Genomic DNA, 23,981 nt, shown 5'->3' on the forward strand with positions numbered 1-23,981 from the left:
CCGCTTTCTTCGTTTCTACATTATATACTTCGCTTCTTCCCTTATTTCCTTCGTACACGTGTAGTTCTTATCCTGGGGGTTCCTTTCTGTCCCATCCAGTCCCTACCGGAACTTTCAGTTTAGTGCTCATAAAGCTGCTTAGTTACTATTCAGGTATCACCTCCACATTAATGCGGCCAGAGTGTTAGGTGGACAGCATTTAATGAGGAGGTGATAGACTTAAGCAGATATTTTCTACCTTCTCCGACGCCTCATCAAGCTATGTACAATTTCCAGTTCAGTTACAACCTGGCGGAATCTTTCAGTCAGTACAAAGGTTACCTTTACCTCGGACTTTGTCATCCTCGGACCTGTTTATTCCTTTCATATCACCTACTTATCATCCTCGGACAAATGCTTGTTCTCGGATCGGGCCTTTGGGCCTGAGCCCAGTTCTGAGGACTACTATTCCTTTTTTAGCTAACGGGCCCCACAATAGCCCCTCAAAATCTCGTTTTTTGCCATCTCGGAAAAAAGGAGATTTTGATATTCAACCCCTATTTAATTCGTGGGTTTCTCCTGCCTTTAGAATGTCTTTTTGTTTGCCCAAGGCGCATTCCTGACGCTTCGGCGTCATGGACACGCCATCAATAAATGATAACTGCTCCGCTGTCCCACACGTTCAACGACCTGATGCAAATCTAACGGTGAGGGTTCCTTTACATTTATGGGCGGGGCTTTTCCCGCTTCTTTTTTCTGTGCCTTGTAAAGCGCCTTTCAAATCAAATCTTTCTTCAGTTACACATTACTCTATCTCTTAGCACGTATTCATTGAATCTGTCTTTCTCTCATTATTCTATACTCTCATAAATACCCAGAGTCCATCCGAGGAGCTTATTTTCCACACCTGTAAGTTTCTTTAACTCCCTCTACTTTTTCATTTTCTGTCTCAATTTTTTACTATTGCTAGAAGATGGGTAGATTTAAGTATCTGGTCGATTCCGAGGAGCAAATGGAATTATTTAGGGCTAAGTACAAGATTCCTTCGACAGTGGGTATGAGGTACGCTTCCTCCCAAGTCTGGCGGCGTAATAGAAAAACGGGGAGGTAGTCATTCCCATGGTGGCGTTTGTTGAAGGGGGGATGACTATCCCGATGGGGAATTTGATGAGAGATTACCTTAGGTTTTTCACGTTATCTCCCACACAATGCGCCTCGAACATGTTTAGGGTGCTTGGGAGTATAGAGGCTTTGAACGCCTTATACAACCTAGGTCTAACACACCACGACGTGAATTGGGTATACAACCTCAATCATTTGAAGGGTCAAGGGTATTACCTTAAGTCTAGGTATCCTGCGGTAAGACTAATTCAGTGCCTCCCTACCTCGAACAAAGGTTTCAAAGACGACTTCCTTATTCTATCCGGGGAATGGCACGATGGTTCGCCTTGCCCGACCGAAGAGGGGAAGCCAGGTGGGATTCCCAGGCTATACGTCCCTGATAAGTCAAGCTAATTGATTCATTATTACTTTTTATTATTATTTTTATTGTTTTTGTTCTCTTTTTTTTTTTTTTTTGGCGCAGTTTCCTCTTCTAATGGGATTTTATGCTTAAATTACTCCGCAGACAAGCGCGCAACTAGGCGTCGTCTCAGGTTGATCAACAGGGAAAGCCTAGATAGAATTCTGAGATCCGAGGTATTTGTGAATCTTCCTGACGGCCAATTACGAGCCGCACACCTAATACTTAAGTATACGCCTGCGTCAGCCACAGCCTTTCAGGCTCCTCAGTACGTGATAAAGGCAGAGGATCCTCGACTCCGCCGTATTAGTGTACTTTTTGAGGATTTCATCGTTCCTGAGGGCGAACCTATTCCTGAAGGTGAGCCCTTTACTGAACCTTCTTCGGAGGCTAATCCTTCTATAGGAGCTTCGTCATCACGCTCTACTCCCCAAAAAGTGGGAGAAGAAGACAAAGAAGAAGAAACCGCAGAAGAAGAAGGAGAAGAGGAAGAAGACGAAGAAGAAGAAGAAGAAGTTCCCAGAGGATTTGTTGAGTTGCCTGGTTCTGCCGACGAGTTTGAAGTTTTTGATCGCCCTCAGTCCCTGAAGCGACTTCTAGGAAGATGGTCGTCCAAAGGAGAAGTCAGAGGAGCTTAAGAGAAGTAATTGAGGATCAGCCTGGTAGGGTGGTGGAGAATCAAGTTCAGGTCCAACCTCCTTCTCTTCCACCTCCGCCTCCCCAGTCATCCCAACTGACGCTGAATGAGCCCGGTGAACCTAAGAGAAGAAGAGAGTCTAAGGGTAAAGAAGTGATGGGCGCCGGGCGGACTTCTACTACCAGCGAGGATGAAGACCAAAGAGCTGCTAAGCAGCAGAAAACAGGTCATGGAACCCAGCGAGGGGTGGATAAAACAACCACCCAGTCCTCGGATCCCGAGGTTTGGCTCCCCACTCCTACGCTCGACAAAAATCCCATAAAAGAGGATGCCTCTATTAGGAACTTCAACGGCGGGCTTGGGTGCCGAGTTGCCTCAGCGTTAGAAGAAACACTTCTTCTCCCCAAGGATATGAATGAGCTGAGAGCCATTAAAAAGGACGAGGTCTTTCAAAATACCAAGAGATACTTGGGCATGGTACGGTATTATGATTGTCGCCTTATTCTTTTTAATCGACTGTTATTGTACGTATAGATGTATTTCTTACTGTTGCATATTTTTCAATCTCTTTCTCTCTAGGCCGTACAAGCCACTTTTAGATTGGAAGAAATAGCCAAATCCTACTACGACCAAATAGATGATGAGAAGAAGAAAAGGATATCGGCTGTACGCACTCTGAATGCTTCCGAGCAGAACATTGCGCAGCTAAAGAAGAAGCTATCAGCCGAAGAGGAAGCTCGGAAAAAAGCTGATTCGGCCTTAGAGGGGTTTCGAACACGGGCCGAGGAACAGGGGCGGCTTTTACATGACGCCAACGCCCAGTTGACATCCTCTAAGGAACAGGTGCTGGCCTTACAGAAACAACTGGAGGAAGCCCAAAGGCTCAGAGATCAGGCTGAGAAGGCCAAAGCCGAGGCTGAGAGGGAGAGAGATGCTGCTGAGCAGCAGGGTTACAATATGGGAGTAACCGAGACAGAGGATAATTTCCGAGCCCAGGTTCCTGTCGTGTGTCGGGAATATTGTGCACAATCCTACTGACTGAAAGATTCCGCCAGGTTGTAACTGAACTGGAAATTGTACATAGCTTGATGAGGCGTCGGAGAAGGTAGAAAATATCTGCTTAAGTCTATCACCTCCTCATTAAATGCTGTCCACCTAACACTCTGGCCGCATTAATGTGGAGGTGATACCTGAATAGTAACTAAGCAGCTTTATGAGCACTAAACTGAAAGTTCCGGTAGGGACTGGATGGGACAGAAAGGAACCCCCAGGATAAGAACTACACGTGTACGAAGGAAATAAGGGAAGAAGCGAAGTATATAATGTAGAAACGAAGAAAGCAGAAGGGATCTCTGGCAAGAATGAGAAAGAGAGAACAAGGGAGAGAAAAAGAGAGATCAATTGAAAGAGAGCCGAGGAGAGTTTTCCTTAAAGAGAGAATCAATAATATCCCTTATTCCCTGAAGAGTATAACCTTTCCTGAAAGCAGTACTAGTTCTTGGACCCATACTCTATAAATTTATTGTTTGGGCTTATTGGGCTGAAACCCAACACTCAGTTTAAATTGAATTGAGTCCCTACAATAGCTTAATGTCGTCACTATTATTCCTAACTAATTGCGAGGGGTTAAAATTCCTCACAAATAAATTTTAGCGAAGTCATTATTTGTCTTATCGTTAATTTGAAATTTGCAAATAAGTCGTCGATTTTTCTCGTCGTTTGGTAATATATTTGTTAAGGCGGATTTGTTTAGTAACGACAGTGAATTGACCTAGTAAATTATCTATTTGCGAAGGTATGGTCGCAAAATCTTTTTTAGCAACAAGAGCAAATACAACAGCCTTCGAGGACCATATGCCCTCGCTAATAACCTTTTGCGATGATATTTGAATTTTTGCGAGGGCAAAATTTACCCTCGCTAGTCAACTCTTTTCTTGCAGCGGTCAATAGTGATAAAAAAAAATTGTGAAAATAAATATGCACTCCTCTTAAAATTTCTTCTTGTTCCTAATTTTGTCCCCATATTTTTCCAAATTTTCTTCTTGTTCATAATTTTGTTCCCAATAAATATGACAGTTTTTCTTCAAATTGGTTTGAAAAAATATTTTTCTATATGTTATGTGATAGTTTCTTAAACAATTAATACGTATTGAATCACGTAATTTATTAAATCATTTAAACACATCACATAACTTATAAAATATGTTACATATATCACTAAAAGTAAACGTGGATCATAGTCACAATCTGGGTTGGAAGGATTTTTTCATTCAAACAAATTTGGAGGTGAACCTTGCCTCAAGAAAATATGCTTGAAGAGGACAGCCTGTGAAGGCCATATTAATCAATGGCATACTTGATCTTTTGAATAGCATCATCGCATTGTCAATTTGTTACTGTCTAAAGCAATCACAACTTCTAGTCTTCGTGTCTTTATATAGTTGAGCTACGTATTATTACGATTGTTGTTTTTTGACTTATGTAGACCTATATAACTTCTTTTTTTCATCATAATTCGTAAGGTGACCCAAATATGATATGTTTTGCAACTACACAAAAATGAAAAACGATGCAGTAGTAAGTTAACTAACCAAGAAACATACAAAGAGGCATTTGTTTTAACTTTTAACAAGACATCATTAGTTTTATTAAAGAGAGAGCTAATTACATTACATTTGCACACGATGATGTGCTTTATTTTTGCTAGTCAGTAGTCACCCTTTATCTCTAGCTACAATGCTAGAGCTACGAGTGACCCTATTACTGTAGGTACACATCCATGCATGCATGCATGCATGGCTAGCTCTCTAGGACCGGAACGAAAGCATTTCCATTTCACAGCGGCGGGGCTTCATGTTGCATTGATTTGGCAAGTTCTGAGCCATCTGCATCATCTCTTGGATTTGCTGCTGACCTTTTTCTTCTCTCATCAGCACCCTCATCATCATGTTCAACCCATCACATCGGCACCCTCTGTCCGTCTGCTTCAGCTGACGGCAACACAGCTGAAATTGCTGGCTTTCGTCAGAAGTATTTCTGTCAAAACGCCCTGACTGACACTGCTGCCTCAGGTGCATCTGGCAATGGTTGAGGAACTGCTGTTGCTGAAGCTGCTCGCTGCAGCTCTCGCCAGACTCGCGGCGGTAGGCTGTGGCGTTGTCAATGAGCAAAAGGGCTGCAAGGAGAGCTGCGACGGCTGAGAGCTTGGCCATTGTTGAAGAGTTGTGGTATGAAATAGTAATGGGGTTGTGATGAAATGTTTTGGTGAGAAACGAAGGAGGAAGTGGTTGGTATTTGTAGAAGCGTAAGGTTTTTCCATGCAAAGGCTGCCATGCATTACCATTACCGGAGTTTGTTTGGCTGTTTAAAGTGCTTTGGGTTAAGTGAGAAGCATTGTTTTGCTTGTGGTTAGGTTGATTAAAATTTCGAAGGAAAATAATAAAGACAAACTATTTTAATTTTTTTAAAGGGGTTATTGATAAGTAAAAAGTGATATTAGTGGTGGACTCAAATAAGAACTAGTAAAAATTTGTCTCATCAATAATTTCTAAAAAATCTTATAAAATAATTTATGATAGTAGTATTACTCTTTGGAAAAATATACTTAATTCACCTCTCTATTTTACACACATTTATAAAAGGCTATAATTGATATGAAAATTTTCATATTTTAACACATGAAAGTGGATGTGAAATTAATAACCAATATGAAAAAAGAATAAAAAGTCCTTAGAATTTTAATGAATATATTTGTAAACGTTTCTTTACTCAATAAAGGAAAATTCTTGGGAAAAACGTTTACTCACTGTAACTTGATTTTTTTTAACTTGATACTTAAATTAGATGTTCAAATGCTATCTACACCTTTAAGAGAGTATTTGCATTAGCTTGTGCAATTTTTTATTTTTCTTTAAACATAAAAACATATTTTTTTTATTTTACATACTTTTTAAAACATCTCACATCATATTATCTATTTTACACTATATTTTATTAAAATATCAATTTTTCTTGATATTTTTTTTTAATTGTATATCTTTCTTTACGCACAACAACTACCATTCACTCTCTTTCTTCTTCCTTCATTTCTTCATTCTAGGGATACGTAAAGAAAAAAAATTAAATGTAAAATAAATAATTTTAGTATAAATTTATACAATTATTGTAGTAAATTTGTAAATTTACACAATTACAATTAACTAATATGAGTCATATTTAGATAAATATGTGTAAATTTTACATATTTTTCTATTATACGTATAGCTATCAGTGCAAGTGCTCAGGTTTGGGCTCATTTCAAATTTGGTCCTTGACTATTAAAAACTTGTAATTTACATCAAGGTCCCTACCATCCGCAGTTGTGGTGCCTAGTGGTTTGAGTCTGAGTGTGAGGTAGTTGGACACCATGATACAGCTTTGGCCAGTAATTATACAAACCCCAAAGAAATTTATAGAACGGGAAGCAAAAAAGCAAAAGGTAAAAGAATTAGGAGGGTCTTATCTCTTCGCCGATAAGTATCAAGCTCGATCAGCATCGATCTGCTAAGATTCCGTTGGTTGCCACCATCCCCATATATAATAATCTCAAAGAGGGTACTATATCCTAATAACAATCAACTCAATCTCCTAAATAATAGAGAACCAACCTGATCACAACCAACCTAACCCCCTAAATAATAGGAATTCTTATTGCAATCAAATTGAACTAACAGAACATAAACATAGCAGATATTTGAATCCTCAGCAACTTGGTAACTTCAGCTGCGTGACTTCAATTGTATCAACCACGGCTGTTCCAGCTTTGTCTGGGACATAACATTTTGTCCTGACTCCCGAGATCATCTGTGCTGTGATTGTTCTTTATCTATAGAATGTGGCCAGAATTTCTCATTAGTTGCTTGTGTGATAGAAACTAGAAAGTTGGGATGTGGAGATTAGTTTGGCAATCAATCAGCTGAAAAGACAATCTTGATGCTGATTTTTGCTGTTTTATGAGGAGCAATTATAAGAACGTGACAAGCTGCCACTGCCAGTGCTACAATAATTGATGTTTACACTCCATTTCACAGTCCCCAACAAAAACAAGGCACTGAAGGTAGGTGTCTGTCTCTAAAGCCTCTTGAATCCTTTGCTTGACGAAATCAAATATGTTTTGAGTAGAGCCCACAACTCCCATAAGAATAGTTTCTGCTTCAATTTCCAGGAAAAAAAAAATCTCCCCTTGAACTTCAAAACGAGCTATCACATATGTACTATCAGAATATAGAACTTTTTTTCCCAGAATATATATCCTTCATCTTCTCCAAGACATCATGTCCTAATAAGTTATGTACAAATTACAATACATTTCCATCCTGGTATAAAAGATTTATAGAAATTAACAAAGTATGCAACTTGTGACTAAAATTATTTCAGTAACTTTAAACACAAGCAAAATAGCACAAAATTGAATGGATCCAATATAGAAAGAATTCTAATGATTTCGAATGGGAAAATCAACGAAATATTAAATTCTAATGATTATGTCATGATTATGCTTATGTAACCCTGGATGTAATCAACTGTCCATCTTGAATTGATAGATATTCTGTCCATATTTAACAAGAGAAGTGTAAAACTATTTCCATTAAATAAACATACCAGTCTTAGAGGAACATGGAATATAATCTGTTCACTTCCTATTTCGTATACATTACTTCTAACATTTTCCTACTTGCTCCTGGTGTAATGCCCTGATAAAACTTCCAATTCAGTTTCTACAGCGACAATACCTTTAATTTACTTTTGATGCAGTTTCACTCATTGATTTTTGACTCAAATGCTTTTTTATTTGATCCCAATAAACACAAGTAAAAGTATTATTGCCGATTAATTAAAAAGCACAATTATCTTAATATGCTGCTGATTTTTGCTAATGAAGATGGATTCAAAAATTTAATTCAGAACCATATCAACCATGTCATCAGTAAGACACAAAGGAAAAAGTTGAAGGAGGATAGGTCATAAGTTCCAGTAAAAGAAACTTTTTACAGAACATTCCTTTTATTAAATACAAGATACAACTAGAAAGTAAACAAAATTGACATGATATAAAATCCAAAAGCCACGTTTAATCCATAGGACATATCTTAAAAAGTAGTTACACCCAAAAAAAGAAAAGAAAAGAAAAAAACCCTAAAGCAACTAAAGAGTTACATGGTAATAGTGCAGGCAAGGCAACAGTGATACTATCGAAGTCTCTCGTGGTGTCCTGGATATATCTCAGCAAACTTTTCATTTCCCATTATAGCCATCCGCTGAAACAACTTGGTAATATTGCAGTCATGTAGGGGTCAGGTCCATAAAGTATGTTTAAATTTATACTATAGGAATCCGTGGAAAACAATTCAGCACATAAAAAAGCATGGACCAATTAATACATCAACATCACTTAAGAATTGTGTGCACAACATTAGAAGAAGCACAGGTAATACTTGAACAGAGCAAAATGACAGAGATAATAAAATCGACCTTAAGAATTGTTTGCACAACATTAGAAGAATATTAGGCATAGTGAAGGAGAATAATAAAGTTCATGAATGAAGGGAAAACAGTTTTTGTCCAATCAAGCTCACACATCAAGATTGTAAACGTGACAGAAAGGCACGCTTAAAAGAGACAAAAGGACTAGCAAGCTTGTTAAAATGGCTATACTTTTAACCCAAAAAAAAAATGTCTATACTTTTGGTTAATGGCAATATAGTCAGAAGGACCACAAAGCTGAGCCTCCAGGGCACAAAATCAATTATTTGAGGTAGGTTGGACTAATGGTGTACATCCAAGTTGCAAGCACATTATTGAAAGAACCAATTATTGCTGAAAAAATCTCAAGTGGGTTCCTGTAGTCAAGGGATGAGCCACCAGTGCATGAATCTAATCCCTAAAGCCTATAGGGGTTGCCATCTTGTTGTAATGAAAGACACGTTATATTGAGAGGTAGTTGAAAAGTCTGTTTTGTATTCATTAGCTTAACAAATCTGCCAAAAAGAAAGAAACAAATAAGGAGTAAGACAATACCTTCCCAAATCCAGCCTAATCAAGGATCGCACACACGTTTTCCCAAATAAAATCCACACTTAAGACCGTGATAAATTGGCATCCAGCTTTTGCCATCTTGTGGTATCTGCCATAATCAATGACTCAGATGTCTAGATACAAGGCCAAATCTTCTCCGCAGTTGTTAATACTAAATGCCCCTTGCAACTCTGGACCGATATAAAATAATGGTACTCGTTAGCATTTCTCATAACACAATAACTTTGCTTGCATTTACAGCATGAATCTTATGAACCTAAGAGCACTCACAGCAGTGGTGTTATATAGGTATAATGCTAAAATTTAGCTCCACAAATACAAAAAAGTGGCTGCAGCAATGGAGCTAAATCTAAAAATTTTAGCTCCACTGCTACAGTGCACATCTATAAATAGATGTGCACTGTTCATGAGAGCAAAAAAAAAAAAAACAAATTATTTTATTCTTCTCACCCATTAAAAAATTATTTCTTTCTCTCTCTCACTCCGTGCCTCTCTCTCTCTCCCAAATCACTCAGTCTCCTCTCCCAAATCACAATCACTCAGCTCTCACTCTGTGCCTCTCTTTCTCTCCCAAATCACTCAGCCTCCTCTCCCAAATCACTCAAGCTCTCATCCTCTCTCAGTCGCTCCAGACCCAGCCGTCCCTCTCACTCTCCCAAAACTCTCTCAAGCTCTCGTCCTCTCTCAGTCACTCTCGACCCAGCCGTCCCAAGGCCCCAAATCACTCACCGTCACTCCTCTCTCACTGTCACACTCTCAATCTCCCTCATTCACCGCCGCTGGCCCGACCCAGCCGTCCCAAGCCGCCGATAAACTCACTGTCACTCTCCTTTCTCACTGTCACTTTTCGATGTAGCGTAATCGGAAACCAAAGCATTGACGAGGATGTTGACAGCGTAGGCAGCATCGACGCATGGGTTTATCTCCGATTTGTGCTGGGTTTGTCTCCGGTTGGTGATTTTGTTTGGTTTGGATTGAGGATTTGGGGTTTTTTTTTTTTTTTTTTTTTTTTTTTTTTAACTCGGCTTTTCATTCCTATATTATATTTTAAATAGTTTTTTTTTTTTTTTTTGGATTATTCTTTCCAGTTTTATGTTAACATATATGAGAGATATTTTGGTCAATTAGAAAAAGTTTGATAAAACATAAAAGGAAAAAGAACTAAAGAACACACAATCTAAAAAAATAAATAAATAATGACTGTATTAGGCAGAGGCTTTTAGAGATTGTTATTTTTATTTTTGGAATTATTTATGTTCATGTGTATTTATGTATTGGGTTTAATTGAATTGGAATTATCTTTGAAACTTTGGTTTTGATTGAATAATGAAAATGGTAGAAGAATTATGTTTCAATATTTGAAGTCTTCTGTATATGTGTTGTTGTAGTTTAATCTTGGTATTTGAATTGTTAAATTGTTAATTCATAGTTTAATTGTTCATCTATTAATCATGAATAATAATATTGCTATTTGCAACCATCATAATATGGTATCAATGATGTGATCATTCCTAATGCTTTCATTTAGAGTTTAGATAGAGTCTATTTTATGATTAAAGAAATTTACAATTAAAAGACTTTTGAAGTTATATATATTTTTTTTAAAAAAATTATTGGATACGTTGGATCTTAAATGACTTCTATTAAACTCCATCCTTTATGACATCATTAAATAAATAAAAAAATCATATAGATAAGTATTAGGATATTATTTGGAACTATCACATGATGGACTAACGTATTACACATGGTACGGATCTAACTATAACATCCTATGCTATAAAATAAAAATTGGGCCTATGGTTATCTTCTCTTTGCAAAAAATGGTTAAATTCTCATTAATTGTGATAATTCACTTTTAGGTAAAACAGAAACTCTATTAACTAAGTTTTAATAAATTTAATATCTATTTCAAAAAATTTCCAGAACATTAGATTTTATTTTAATTACTTTAGTAATTTTATATTATAAAAGAATAAAATTTATACATTACATACAATCATTACTTCAGTTTTAAATGATGAAGCATAATAGAATGCAATTTGTAGATCTACTATCAAGATAACATAGATTAGATTGATGGTGAATGGTAGATTTAATTGCATTTGAGTATTGTGTGAAGTCTTTACTATAGAATAGCCCACGTCGAAATGTGTTATGTGAAAGAAAAAAAAATTCTAAACCATTATTTTGAACAAAAATTACTTATTTTCATTTATTTTCAAGTTATATATTTTTCTGAGTCTAGTCATAAACCTTTAATCAAAATAAATACTTTTAATTTTTATTTAAATAACAATTAGGATAAATGAAGTGATAAAATTTCCCACATTTTTGTCTGTCCAAAATGGAAGGAAAAGGAGGGGAGGCTAAATTGACGGTGGGCTGATTTTTTAACATAAAGTGAGTTAATTTACAAAAATATCCTCTAATTTTTTAGAAACAAATTATGCCATTAGAAAGAGAGACAGAAAGACAGAGAGAGAGAGAGAGAGGTAGAAGAAAAGTAGAAGAAGAAGAATGCCGTGGAGGGTGGACAGAGAGGTAATGAGTTAGTGGCTTTAATGGCTGCTTTACGTCACTTATTTTTATAAAGTGCTACTCGTAAGTTATAAATATGCTTCTTTGAAACTTGAAATTATAGTATTGTGTTGCAGTATCCTCCTCGTTACAAAGATACAAGTTTTTGGATCAATGAATCATTCACTGAAAACAACTTATTATGTGAAGTTGTGAGAGGAATTGCTGGAGATCTTGCTGAGGAGGTATGTTTAATTCAGATCTTGTTGCTGTTTTTTGCTTGGTAGAATTTACTCAGACACTCCAGGTCCAGGGCATATGAATTGTGTTCTGACTGTAGCCATCACAGTATACTTATGGGGGCTGGAGGTGTCATTTGACCCAAAGGACATTGGCGCTTTTTTAACTTCCAACAAATGATTCACCTTTCTCATACTATTAGGCAGTATCAGAGTCAAGATGAAGCTAGCAAGATCAGAAGCAAGAGCAGGGATCACAAAGCAGATCAAGCAATCTCAGAGCAGAGTAAAACGGCAGTGTAATATACTATATATACGGCGTGTAGTTTAGTGACTGAATAGATGCACTTAAGTGATGACACGTGAGAGAGTCTGTTATTACTGTAGCTAGCACGTGTGAAGGTTGTTTCAAGTTAGTTAGCTCTGTTAGGTAGTTACTTGGTTTCATACTTGTATATATATACAAATTTGTACTCATTCTTGCTAATTGATAATGAAATACAGTTTGTTTCATCTCTTTCATTTCGTGATAGGCAGTTCTATAAAGTTCTTCCTTGTGTCAATTGGCTTCAATACTCAGCTTTTAGCAGCATATAGTGGTTCAATAAATTTCTAACAGCATTGTTTAGGGTTGTTAATTAGTCACTAACACAATCTCTGTTGGCAAATGTTTGTTTGGGAGATGGTGAGAAGTTCAGTAAGGTATGTTGTCAGTGCATTGCAAGTCACTTGGTCATTATTGATACTTAATAAATCATTTTATGCATGGTGAAAGATTTGAGAGCGACTGCTGGAAATAGGTAGAGAATATCTTTCATGTTTACCTTCGTGAGCTTTGTCTTTCTTACCATTAAATTCATTAGGACCCGATATGGTTCATCTATTTGCTGATGATACTTTATAGGGATAAGTTAGAGAAGGACATTTCTCTTAGATGCACCTTACTATATTTTGAAGCAACTTCAGGCTTAGAATTGAATTTTGCTAAGAGTGAAACTGGTACCAGTTGAGGAGGTACAGGCTATGGCAGAGCTAACACATATAAGTGGTTGAAAGGTCAGTAAATTTACTGTTTTAAATTTTCTCCTTAGGCTCTGCCTTATGAGTAAATTCCCTTGAAATGTGTTACTGGAGAGGACGGAAAGAAGGTTGTGGGATGGAAGGAAAATTGTACCTTTCTAAAGGAAATTATGAGTACTCTTTCCTGTCTGCCAACCTATTATGTCAATATTTCCCATGCTTGAAAGTGTTACAAGAAAGCCTCAAAAATTTTAAGGGCGCTTAGGAAATGAAGGAAAGTACCATTTAGTAAATTGGGAGACAGTTCATTCCCCATGTAGGAAAGCTTGGTATTTTTAACAAGCTTTACTGAAAATGGTTATGGAAAAAAATGCTCTAAAGAGGATCTTCTTTGCAAAAGTGTGGTAGGGTTCTTGTTGCGGTTGCTTTGATGGTTTTTCTTCGTTTTGGGATTTATTGGGTAATGCCAGAGTGGGTGGGGGTTTATTGTGGTGCATGAAAAATCGTTTTTTAGTAAGCATGGAAGTTGCATTTTTTGGATTGGTAAGTCTGTAAGAGGAATCCAGATCCTACAATCTAAACCAGGATTCTGTTTGGATTTTTATTATCTAAGTTGATCCATAGGATCATAAAATTGTAGGATTTTAAGATCTAACCATGATCAGCAGAGTAAAAGCATAGTCCCTTCATATTTGACTAAAAGGATAATCCCATCGTCTCTGAAGGAGTGTCCTATGCCATTTTTTCATTCTGTCCCAAAATATTTCTAAAAGTTAATGCCTGAACATATTGCTCCTTTCTGTTATCCCTCATTTTGAGTTAAAGCAAAGAATCACATTGTAGAGTAATTAGAGTTGAATATTTACATATCAAGTACAGTTCCCTTTCAATGTTGAGATTTTTTTAATAGAACTTCAAGCTTAATTTTACAGGTTCGCTGCCACTTATACTTACAATGGATGCTTGTGTAAGGTGATATGTTATAAGACAACCAAATATACATATTGCCTTAAGTTGGGATCTAGATTTACTTCTCAAACATGTTGCAGCTATACATATTCATAGCTGCATTTTGCCTTTGCATTTTCTTTTTTCAGTATCATCACCTTCTTTCACAACAATGGATAATTCTCAATTCTCAATTTGCATTATGGAAGCAAGCCATGTTGTTTTAAAAGTCTCAAGTAACAATTGCAATTACCTTAAAACTCTTGCTAAGATTCTCTTAGCTCATCTATGTTGAATGTTTGACCATGAAAGTGTCAGTGGGAATCAATCTTGAAGTTAGGGCTAAAAACTAGTTGAATTTATTTTTATACCTCAGTAATATGAAAAATCTATCTATTAGATATCAGTAATATTTTTTTTTGTGTATGGTCATCTATGTCCTACTTTTTGAAATCACTAAATATCATAATTTCATTATACTTTTAACCTTGTTTTCAAATATATTACTACTGAACATAGCTTAAGTTTTGTCTCTTTAGGAACGGATCATATATCTCACCAATATGTCTTCTCACCCAAAACTGAATTTTGCCTCTGAAGCTTGTCTAAAACTGAAATTTGTGATTCTCAGGTGCAACTTATAGACAATTTCACCAACAAGAAAGAAATGACTAGTCATTGTTATATTATTGCATATCGGTCGATGGAACGCTCACTCACGGATGAGGAAATTAATGAGTTGCAGGTATTTCATATGATAAGATTTTGCTGACGTTTCATTTTGTTGAGTATGTTTTTGGTGAAGATAATTATTCATTTCAAATTTGTTTCTTTAATTGTGGTATGCAGTGGAATGTAAGAGCAGGTGCAGAGCAAGCTGAACGTTGTTGGTACCAAAGAAATTTTATTAGGTTGAAACTCTCAAAAAAAAAAAAAAAATTCCATGGAAATTTTTCATATTCTACATGGTTACATTAACAATACGACTTTTATCCCTAAAATTCTCCATATTTGGTTTTTTTGCTGAAATTTTTCATATTTGGTTATAAGTCAAAACTTGATATTTATCATTTCAAAAGCCATTACTTGAAATTCTTTCTCCAACTCTTTGAATATCATCTTAACTCTGTGGGAATTTTAGGAGAAATCAATAGAAAACTAATTACTTTCCTTTAGATGATATTCACCTCCACTCAATTGAGTTTGTTAATGGATTCAAAAGGCAAATTACTTTCATGATACAATTAAGCATGGATTCTATAAGTAGCAATCTTGAGGGTTTGTATTTTCCTCTAATGGTTTGCAAAAATCTGTTAAAGCTTTAAAAACTATCAAAATCTGTGAATAATTGAAAATGAACTAATGTTTATAAATAATGAATTTTCTTAAGACGCCACTTATTGGTGATACAAATCGAACAGAACAGTCACAACTGGTGCTTCTAGTTTGAACTTTCAAGCTCCATATATAGTGCTTTTGGTTTGGAGCTCTTAGGTGTGACATGGTTCTCAACGTTGAAAACATCGAAACTATGGACTCTAAAACTGTTTGGAAATGGGGGGAAGAGTAGAGAAGAAAAGGGATTCGGACTTAAGGGAGCCAATTTCCACTGTTTGGTTACAAAGTTCAAGAGGAAAAAGAGGAGAAATGAAGTGATAGAATTTCTTCTAGGCCCTCATTTTTGTGTGTCCAAAATGGAAGGAAAAGGAGGGAAAGGATGAATTGACGATGGGCTGGATTTTAAAATAAAGTGAATTAATTTACTAAAATATCCTCTACTTTTTTAGAAACAAATTATGCCATTAAAAAATGGAAAAATGTCAGAGAGAGGTAATGAGTTAGTGGCTTTAATAGCTTTACGTCACTTATTTTTATAAAGTGCTACTTGTAAGTTGTAAATGCTTGTTTCAAATTTGAAATTATGGTATTGTGTTCCAAAGAAACAAGTTTTTGGATCAATGAATCATTCACTGAAAACAACTTATGTGAAGTTGTGAGAGGAATTGCTGGAGATCTTGCTGAGGAGGTATGTTTTAAAATGTTATTCCTAACAGATGCTTTGTAGAACAGTTGACTTGTTTAATCATTCACTAGATTGACCTATTTATTCCTCTACTCTGTTATATATATTAACTTTATCTTTATGCATTGTGATTCGCTGATTGAGAGCAGGGTGTGCCTGGAGGCCCTGGCCATTCAGTGGAAATGAATACATTTAATTAAGTGTTTCTTTTTCCGATCTTTATATATTAGTTATTATGTTGCAGAAATAAACTGCTTTTGATTTTATGTATCAATATCATTGTTTACAATCATTTGTATGTTTTTTACCTCATTGCCTCCCTTATAAGCAATAGATTTGAGCACTAGTATGTTATGAACGACAAATAATCATTGCTAGTAGAAGGGGTCATTAAGTGATTGCGAAGACTGAGGTAAGGATTAAGCTTGACGTGATCTGAAGCTTGGTCTGAACTTTTCTGGTTGTATGTCTATAATCGTCGTGATCATCATCGTTGTTGTATGCTTCTTCCTGTTGTTTTTTGCTTGGTAGAATTTACTCAGACACTCCAGGGCATATGAATTGTGTTCTGACTGTAGCCATCACAGAATATTTATGGGGGCTGCAGGTGTCATTTGGCACTTTTTTAACTTCCAAGAAATGATTCACCTTTCTCATACCTTTACGCAGTTCTATAAAGTTCTTCCTTGGGTCAGTAGGCTTCAACACTCAACTTTTAGCAGCATGGATTGGTTGAATAAATCTCTAGCAGCTTTGTTTAAGATTTTTAATTAGTCTCTAACACTGGCAAATGTTTGTTTGGTAGATGGTGAGAAGTTCAGCAAGGTATGTTGCCAGTGCATTGCATGTCCCTTTGTCATAATTGCTACTTAATAAATCATTTTATGCATGTGAAGGATTTGAGAGTGATTGCTGGAAATAGATTAGAGAATATCTTTCATGGTTACCTATGTGAGGTTTGTCTTTCTTACCAATGAAGACTTTAGGACCTGATATGGTTCATCTAAAGGCACTTTAAGAAATTTATCTTTTCTTTCCTATATTTCATTAATACTAACAGCTAATACTTAATTTGAGGGGGAATATTTGATCTATGGGCTCCAGCATGTTTAAATAGGTAACCTACCTAAAATTGGTGGGAAAGTATTTTGGTCAAAACAAATCATATAGGATCGAATTGAGGGATTGTAAGATTTTATAGACTATTATTGGGATTTAACTTGGACAATTTGCTGATGATACTTCATAGGGATAAGTAAGAGAAGGATATTTCTCCCAGATGAACCTTACCATGTTTTGAAGCAATTTCGGGCTTAAAATTGAATTTTTCTAAGAGTAAACTGGTTCCAGTTGAGGGGGTGCAGGCTGTGGTAGAGCTAACACATGTAGTTGGTTGTAAGGTCAGTAAATTTATTGCTTTACATTTTCTTCTTAGGCTCTGCCTCTTGGTCTGTGTTATGAGTAAATTTCCATGAGATGTGTTATTGGAGAAGACAGAAAGAAGGTTGGTGGGATGGAAAGAAAATTGTACCTGTCTAAAGGAAATTATGAGTACTCTTTACTGTCTACCAACCTATTATGTCAATATTTACCATGCTTGTAAGTGTTACTAGAAGGCTTGAGAAATTGCAAAGAGAAATTTTAAGAGGGCTTAGGAAATAAAGTACCTTTTTGTAAATTGGGAGACTGTTTGTTCCCCATTTAGGGAAGCTTGGTGATTTTAACAGCTTTATTGAAAATGGTTATGGAAAAAAAAATGCTATGAAGAGGGATCTTCTTTGCAGAATGGTGGNGCGATGGCGCGATCGACTGGTCGACGACGTGCGATGGCGCGATGAGGAGGCGATGGCGCGATCGACTGGTCGACGATGTGCGATGGCGCGATCGAGGAGACGACGAGGTGCGATGGCGCGACTCGTGGGTTTCGCCGACGCGGTGCGACTGGTGGGTTCGTGGTTCGAAGGTCGCCGGCGATGGGCTCTGGGCTTGGAGCGCCGGTTCGTGCTCTCTCTGGGTCGGTGCTCCTTTCTCTCTTTTCCGGTTCGTTCTCCTTTCTCTCTTTTCTTTCTCTCTTTTCCGGTGTGCTCCTTTCTCTCTTTTCCGGAAAATTTGATTTGAAGTGAAAATAAGGCCGGAAATGAATTTCACCCGTTTTTGGCCTTATTTTCGGTCAAACGGAAATCAATTTCCGTTGACCCAATTTTCCCAAGCACCCAAACACAGCAATTTTCCGGAAATTGATTTCCGGAAGTGGTTTGAAGTTGAAACAAACACAGCCCTAGACTTTCTTCTCAAGCATGTTACCACTATACGTATTCATAGCTGCACTTTTAGTGTCATCTCTTTCTATAACAAGAATGGGTAGTTCTCAATTCTGAATTTTCATTATTGGAGGTGAGCCATCTTAGTTCTACAAGCCCCCAAATAACAACTGCAAATACCTTAAAAGTCTTGCTAAGGTCCTTTGAGCTCATCCATGTTGAATGGTTGACCATGAAAGTGTCAGCAGGATCACGGGCAAGTTAAGATTTATTTTGTGTATAGTATTCTATGTCCTACTTTTTGAAATTGCTAAATATCATGATTTCTTTAGACTTTCAACCTTGTTATCAAATGTTACTACAGAACTTGGCTTAAGTTTGGTCTCTTAAGGAGGCAATCCTATATCTCACCAATATGTATTCTCACCCAAAACTGAATTTTGCCTATGACGCTAGTCTAAAATTGAACTTTGTGACTCTTAGGTGCTACTGATAGACAATTTCACCAACAAGAAGGGAATGACCAGTCATTGTTATAGGATTGCATATCGATCGATGGAACGTTCACTCACAGATGATGAAATTAATGAGTTGCAGGTATTTCATTTAATAAGATTTTGCTGACTTCTCATTTTGTTGAGTATGTTTTTGGTGAAGATGATTATTCATTTCAAATTTGTTTATTTAATCGTGGTATGCAGTGGAATGTAAGAGAGCAGGTGCAGAGCAAGCTGAATGTTGTTCTTCGTTGAGGGTTTCTGGTGTAGTCCGCTACTTATTTCATGTAAAGTTCTCTTTACTATATTGTTAATTTACAGTTTTTATTTTGTTTGCTGTGTTTTTAAATTTTTTTTTATTTATTTATTTGATACACAGTTCAAAGTCAGTAAAGACAGGGAAAAGCACCCCCAAGATTGAAGGGGACAGATAAAATTTCTGAATGATAAGTTGATCGAACAGTTGTATCCTGTAGTATCTTTAATCTTTATGGTTCTATACGCTCTTTGATGAGTTTGATAGCAATCACATATTCCAAGAAAAAGCACTAGTCCAAATTTTACCACAGGAGATGTTGCATGACCTCTATAAACTTCAATGCAAGGTTACAAATTTGTGTTAATGAACCAACACAGTAGTAGTAATTTCCTAACTTTTAACTGGATATGGGGTTTACTATTCCGTATCTCAGATTAGACTGATTTTAGGCTTGATAGTATGAGCTATGGATTTCTGACTTTTGTTATTAAACTGGGTCTGATTACATTATGTATCATGTGCCTTAATACATTTGAATCCGTACATTCCAGATATTGGCTACCATGAAGATTTCACTTGTGATATTATGCCTTGGACAAGAGATTCTGTAAGAAATTGATTTAATAATTGGGGTCGACGTGGTAATAATATATGGAAATTTTGGTCATTATTGTGCTTCTCCTACTTTATAGGAGCTGGTATAGCTTGTAGCGGATACATATATGTTACACCTTCCTCTCATATGGAGTGGGTTACATGTATCATTTTTCCTACTACAGAGTTAATAGGGTTAAACTTATTTTACGCAAGTTATTTTAAACAGTTTTACCAACATTCAAAAAAGCATCTGAAAGTCACGATTTTAGTTGTACTAAACATTGGAGCCTTATTATAACAACTTGAAAGTTCAAGGAATGCTAGTGCAATTTACCCTTTCTGAAAAAACTACTAAATATTGGAATCCTGTTACAATCACTCCTGTGGATGAAACAAATATTGGAATATACTTGCACTCAACTTCTGTTAGTTTGAATCTTTATTAATTAACTAGAAGAAGTACTCGAGCTGATCCCATAGAAGAGTGAATGGTTAAATTTAACTTACTCCTTTAGAAGAAATCCAAGGCACCACTAGTTCTAGAAGTCTCTTGCTATTTTCCAGTTTGCTCTATGTATAAGAACATTTCAGACATCAACTGGGCCTTATAGCCAATTATAGAAGATAAAAAAACTCATGCTGAAATTTTTTTTTGTTGGGATTTTCTTTTTTGTACCTTTAGTGTAAAATTTCATTTCTCTCAATTTTGTCACGGGGCTCTTTTTGTACGGCTGGTGGCTTGTAGCGCAGAAAGAGTAGAGTGCTTGGGCCCGACTATTCCTCTATTCTTGATTTATTTAATCCCAAGAAGAAGAAAAAAGAAAAATAAGTGACAAGCAATCGCTGCATGCAATAATTTGAGTTACAAGTTTCCTGATATTCCTATGGTCGAAGAATGAAGAATTGCTGAATGTTTCTTACACGTTACGACTAGTAGAATTTTTCATTGATGTTCGAGCTAGATATTTAATTTTATTTAATGTGTTGAACTTTCCACTGAGCTATTTAATTTAACAAGTTGAGACGACAAGTTTAATCTTTATTGATGTTTTTGTGAGTAAGCAATAAAGATAGGGATGATCCTACTTGCAAAAGTCATTTCAAGTTTGTATAGAATGGAACAAACAACTTCACAGATGCTATTTGTTGACTAATGAGTCATGACTTCAATTGAATACATGAAAGTGCATGGAAAATCTTGCATGCATGGCACCCACCAAACTTGTCCATATTGTTAGTGAGCCTCCTCCCATGAAATAAAGTCATTTATTATAGAGTTAATAGGGTTAAACTTGTTGCGCACAAGTTATCTTACACAGCTTTACTGGCATTCAAAAAAGTATCGAAAGTCACGATTTTAGTTGTACTAAATATTGGAGCCTTATTATAACAACTTGAAATTTCAAGAAATGCTAGTGCAATTTACCCTTCTTGAAAAAACTACTAAAAATTGGAATCCTGTTATAATCAACTCCGGTGGATGAAACAAATATTGGAATATTCTTGAGCTCAACTTCTGTTAGTTTGAATCTTTATTAATTAACTAGAAGAAGTACTCGAGCTGATCCCATAGAAGAGTGAATAGTTAAACTTAACCTACTCCTTTAGAAGAAACACCACTAGTTCAAGAAGTGTTTTGCTATTTTCCAGTTTGGTCTACGCATAAGAACTTTTCAGACATCAACTGGGCCTTATAGCCCGTTATAGAAGATAAAAAACACATGCTGAAAATTTCTGTTGTTGGAATTTTCATTTTGTACCTTAAGTGTAAAATTTCATTTCTCTCAATTTTGTCATGGGGCTCTTTTTGTCCGGCTGGTGGCTTGTGGCGCAGAAAGAGAAGAGTGCTTGGGCCGGACTATTCCTCTATTCTTGATTTATTTAATCCCGAAAAGAAAAAAAGAAAAATAATTGACAAGCAATCGCTACTTGCAATAATTCGAGTGGTTGAAGAACAAAAAAATTGCTGAATGTTTATGACTAGTTGAATTTTTCATTGATGTTTAAGTTAAATATTTAATTTTATTTAACGTGTTGAATTTTCTACTGAGATATTTAATTTAACGAATTGGAACAACAAGTTTAATCTTTATTGATGTTTTAGAGAGTAAACGATAAAGATAGGGATGACCCTACTGACAAAAGTCATTTCAAGTTTGTATGGAATGGAACCACAGCTTCATGGAAACTATTTGTTAACTAATGAGTCATGGCTTCAATTGAATATATGAAAGTGCATGAAAAATCTTGCATGCACAGCGCCCACCAAACTTGTCCATATTGTTAGTGAGCCTTTTCCCATGAAATAAGGTCCTTTATTACAAAATTAATATTAATGATTTTCAATGCTTAAAGAAAAAGATCAAGATTCATTTTGAAATATCATAAATGATTTCAAATATATTCAAAAACTTTTATTTGTGTCTTTTATTTTGTTTAGAATTTTTTAAAAACACATAATAGAAACTAGTTGTATTTTTTGTATACTAACTTAGATTTGAATTTTAGTATATTTGTTATTCTTGAATGATCAAAAATTTATTGTTCAAGTTTTTGTTCTCCAAAGGCAAATTCCTACATCCATCCCTGGTTCTCTCTATATTTTCCTTTAATTTTCATTATTGGATGAAAAAACATTTGGCTTATGTGAGACCCGTGTGTTCTGTTCGGTAGAAAATGCACTGATAGAAGAGGCCAAAAAGTTATCGTACCAAATTGAAAAAAATTAGGGTAAAAGACCTTATTCGATGGTAAGATGCTCCCTTCAATTAATAATGGACAAGAGTGATGTGGGTATTGTGCAGGATATTCCTTGCACCTTCATATCAATTGAAGCTATGACTAATGACTCATGAGTCAACAAACATCTTCCATGAAATATCCTTGAAAGCTTTAACCAGTGGGGGACCATTGCAATGAAATATCCTTGAAAATGTGTTGATTATAATATGCAAATCAAATCAAATCAATAATATTATCAATTTCTATAGAATTCAATTTTGATCAAATCAATTGATGGTAAGATGCTCCATTTGAATCTCCAAAAAATAACCCTGCAGCAAGCTTCTAAAGAAGACCATTCACGAAAAAGGAAAAAATCTTCTTACGAGTGATGTGGGTATTGTGCAGGATATTCCTTGCACCTTCATATTCAATTGAAGCTATGACTCATGAGTCAACAAACATCTTCCATGAAATATCCTTGAAAGATTTAACCAGCGGGGACCATTGCAGCAAAATATCCTTGAAAATGTGTTGATTATAATATGCAAATCAAATCAAATCAATAATATTATCAATTTCTATAGAATTCAATTTCTGATCAAATCAATTGACGTGAAGTTTGAGACGTGCCATTCAACAAACAATGGCTCAAACAAGAGAAGAAAAGTAAAATACAACTTGTAACAATGTTCATGTACACATCATCATGAATTGAAAGGAAAAATTAATATTAAGGAAAAGTATAAAACAATCCTATAGTTTAAATCCTATAGTTTAAGTGTACTATTTATGAAAGTGTGTGATTTAAAAATTAAAATATATCTACTTTAAAAGTGTGGGGTTTAATGTTTCCCAAATATGAAACTATAGGTTTTTTTTTTTTTTTTTTTTTTTTTTCACTTGCTTTCTCGTTAATATTATCATTTTTCTCATGAAATTTCCTTTGGTTTTAATAGCTGAGTAGAATTCCTTAACAACTTAGCATTCAAGCCAAGCCATTCAACATAGAAGTAAAGTAATGTTGGCAATACTGTTTTAGCCAATACTCTAATAGGCATATTATAGGTTCATAACATAAACACGAATTTGTTGGGTTGGTGCAAAAGATTTAAGCTTTAGATCGCGGATACTTCAAAAAGTGCCAATCTTTTTAGCTCCAAGGCTTGTTGACAATAAAAAATTCATTAACTATTTGAAAAACTATTCAAGGGTAGAACAATTTTCCCCCTAAATTAGGGTAAAGAGACCATATTCGATGGCAAGATGCTCCTAACAATAATAATGGACGAGAATGGTGTGGGTACTGCGCAGGATATTTCATGCACCTTCCTTTCCAATTGAAGCAGTTCATGACTCATGACTCAACAAATAGCTTCTATGAAACTGCAATCCATTCCGTATAGACTTGGAAACAACTTTTTGCACAGTCATCATCCAGGAGAATGGAACTGCAGCTTCATAGAAGCCACACTAATTGCAAAAGTCATTTTATCTTTATTTGTTTTCTTACTGGAACATCAATAAAAACACAACTTTCCATTCAAACTTGGAACAAGTGATTGTCAAACTTGCCATACCGTGTAAGAAAAGTTGATCAAACTTTTTTGTTCGTCAGCCACATAGCTAGTATTAATGCAATGAGTGATTGTCAATCTTTTTCAGATATAAATAAATCAGAAGA

General features: G+C 35.7%; 3 protein-coding genes and 1 long non-coding RNA gene across 11 annotated transcripts; 2 read left to right on the forward strand and 2 right to left on the reverse strand.

The window, feature by feature from the left end:
• Positions 1–4,945: 4,945 nt before the first annotated feature.
• On the reverse strand, positions 4,946–5,350 carry LOC112015013 (2S seed storage albumin protein-like). The gene has a single exon (XM_024047377.2). The coding sequence runs from the start codon at positions 5,348–5,350 to the stop codon at positions 4,946–4,948; it is 405 nt and encodes a 134-aa protein (XP_023903145.1).
• A 2,711-nt stretch (positions 5,351–8,061) lies between these two features.
• LOC136070463 (uncharacterized) lies at positions 8,062–9,357 on the reverse strand. 2 transcript variants are annotated; one of them, XR_010631701.1, is made up of 2 exons: positions 9,195–9,357; positions 8,062–8,434 (listed from the first exon to the last, which is right to left on the reverse strand). It is a non-coding gene; the product is annotated as an uncharacterized LOC136070463 (long non-coding RNA). The 2 variants fall into 2 exon arrangements; XR_010631700.1 differs by having other exon boundaries at positions 8,062–8,443.
• A 2,320-nt stretch (positions 9,358–11,677) lies between these two features.
• Positions 11,678–14,955, forward strand: LOC112041126 (phenylalanine--tRNA ligase, chloroplastic/mitochondrial-like). 6 transcript variants are annotated; one of them, XM_065779958.1, is made up of 4 exons: positions 11,678–11,756; positions 11,870–11,977; positions 14,571–14,684; positions 14,789–14,955. In XM_065779958.1, the coding sequence occupies exons 1-4, from the start codon at positions 11,733–11,735 to the stop codon at positions 14,915–14,917; spliced, it is 375 nt and encodes a 124-aa protein (XP_065636030.1). In that variant the 5' UTR covers positions 11,678–11,732; the 3' UTR covers positions 14,918–14,955. The 6 variants fall into 6 exon arrangements, 1 of the variants encoding a protein (XP_065636030.1); XR_010631545.1 differs by lacking the exons at positions 14,571–14,684; positions 14,789–14,955 and adding an exon at positions 12,046–12,487; XR_010631546.1 differs by lacking the exons at positions 14,571–14,684; positions 14,789–14,955 and adding an exon at positions 12,073–12,487.
• An 858-nt stretch (positions 14,956–15,813) lies between these two features.
• LOC136070260 (phenylalanine--tRNA ligase, chloroplastic/mitochondrial-like) lies at positions 15,814–19,646 on the forward strand. Of its 2 annotated transcripts, XM_065779970.1 has the most exons (4): positions 15,828–15,965; positions 18,707–18,820; positions 18,925–19,007; positions 19,100–19,646. In XM_065779970.1, the coding sequence occupies exons 1-3, from the start codon at positions 15,861–15,863 to the stop codon at positions 18,973–18,975; spliced, it is 270 nt and encodes an 89-aa protein (XP_065636042.1). In that variant the 5' UTR covers positions 15,828–15,860; the 3' UTR covers positions 18,976–19,007; positions 19,100–19,646. The 2 variants fall into 2 exon arrangements, with proteins under 2 accessions (XP_065636045.1, XP_065636042.1); XM_065779973.1 differs by lacking the exon at positions 19,100–19,646 and having other exon boundaries at positions 15,814–15,965; positions 18,925–19,012.
• Positions 19,647–23,981: the final 4,335 nt, after the last annotated feature.

This window comes from Quercus suber, unplaced genomic scaffold, assembly GCF_002906115.3.
Source record: "Quercus suber isolate HL8 unplaced genomic scaffold, Cork oak 2.0 scaffold_13, whole genome shotgun sequence".
NCBI lineage: Eukaryota > Viridiplantae > Streptophyta > Magnoliopsida > Fagales > Fagaceae > Quercus > Quercus suber.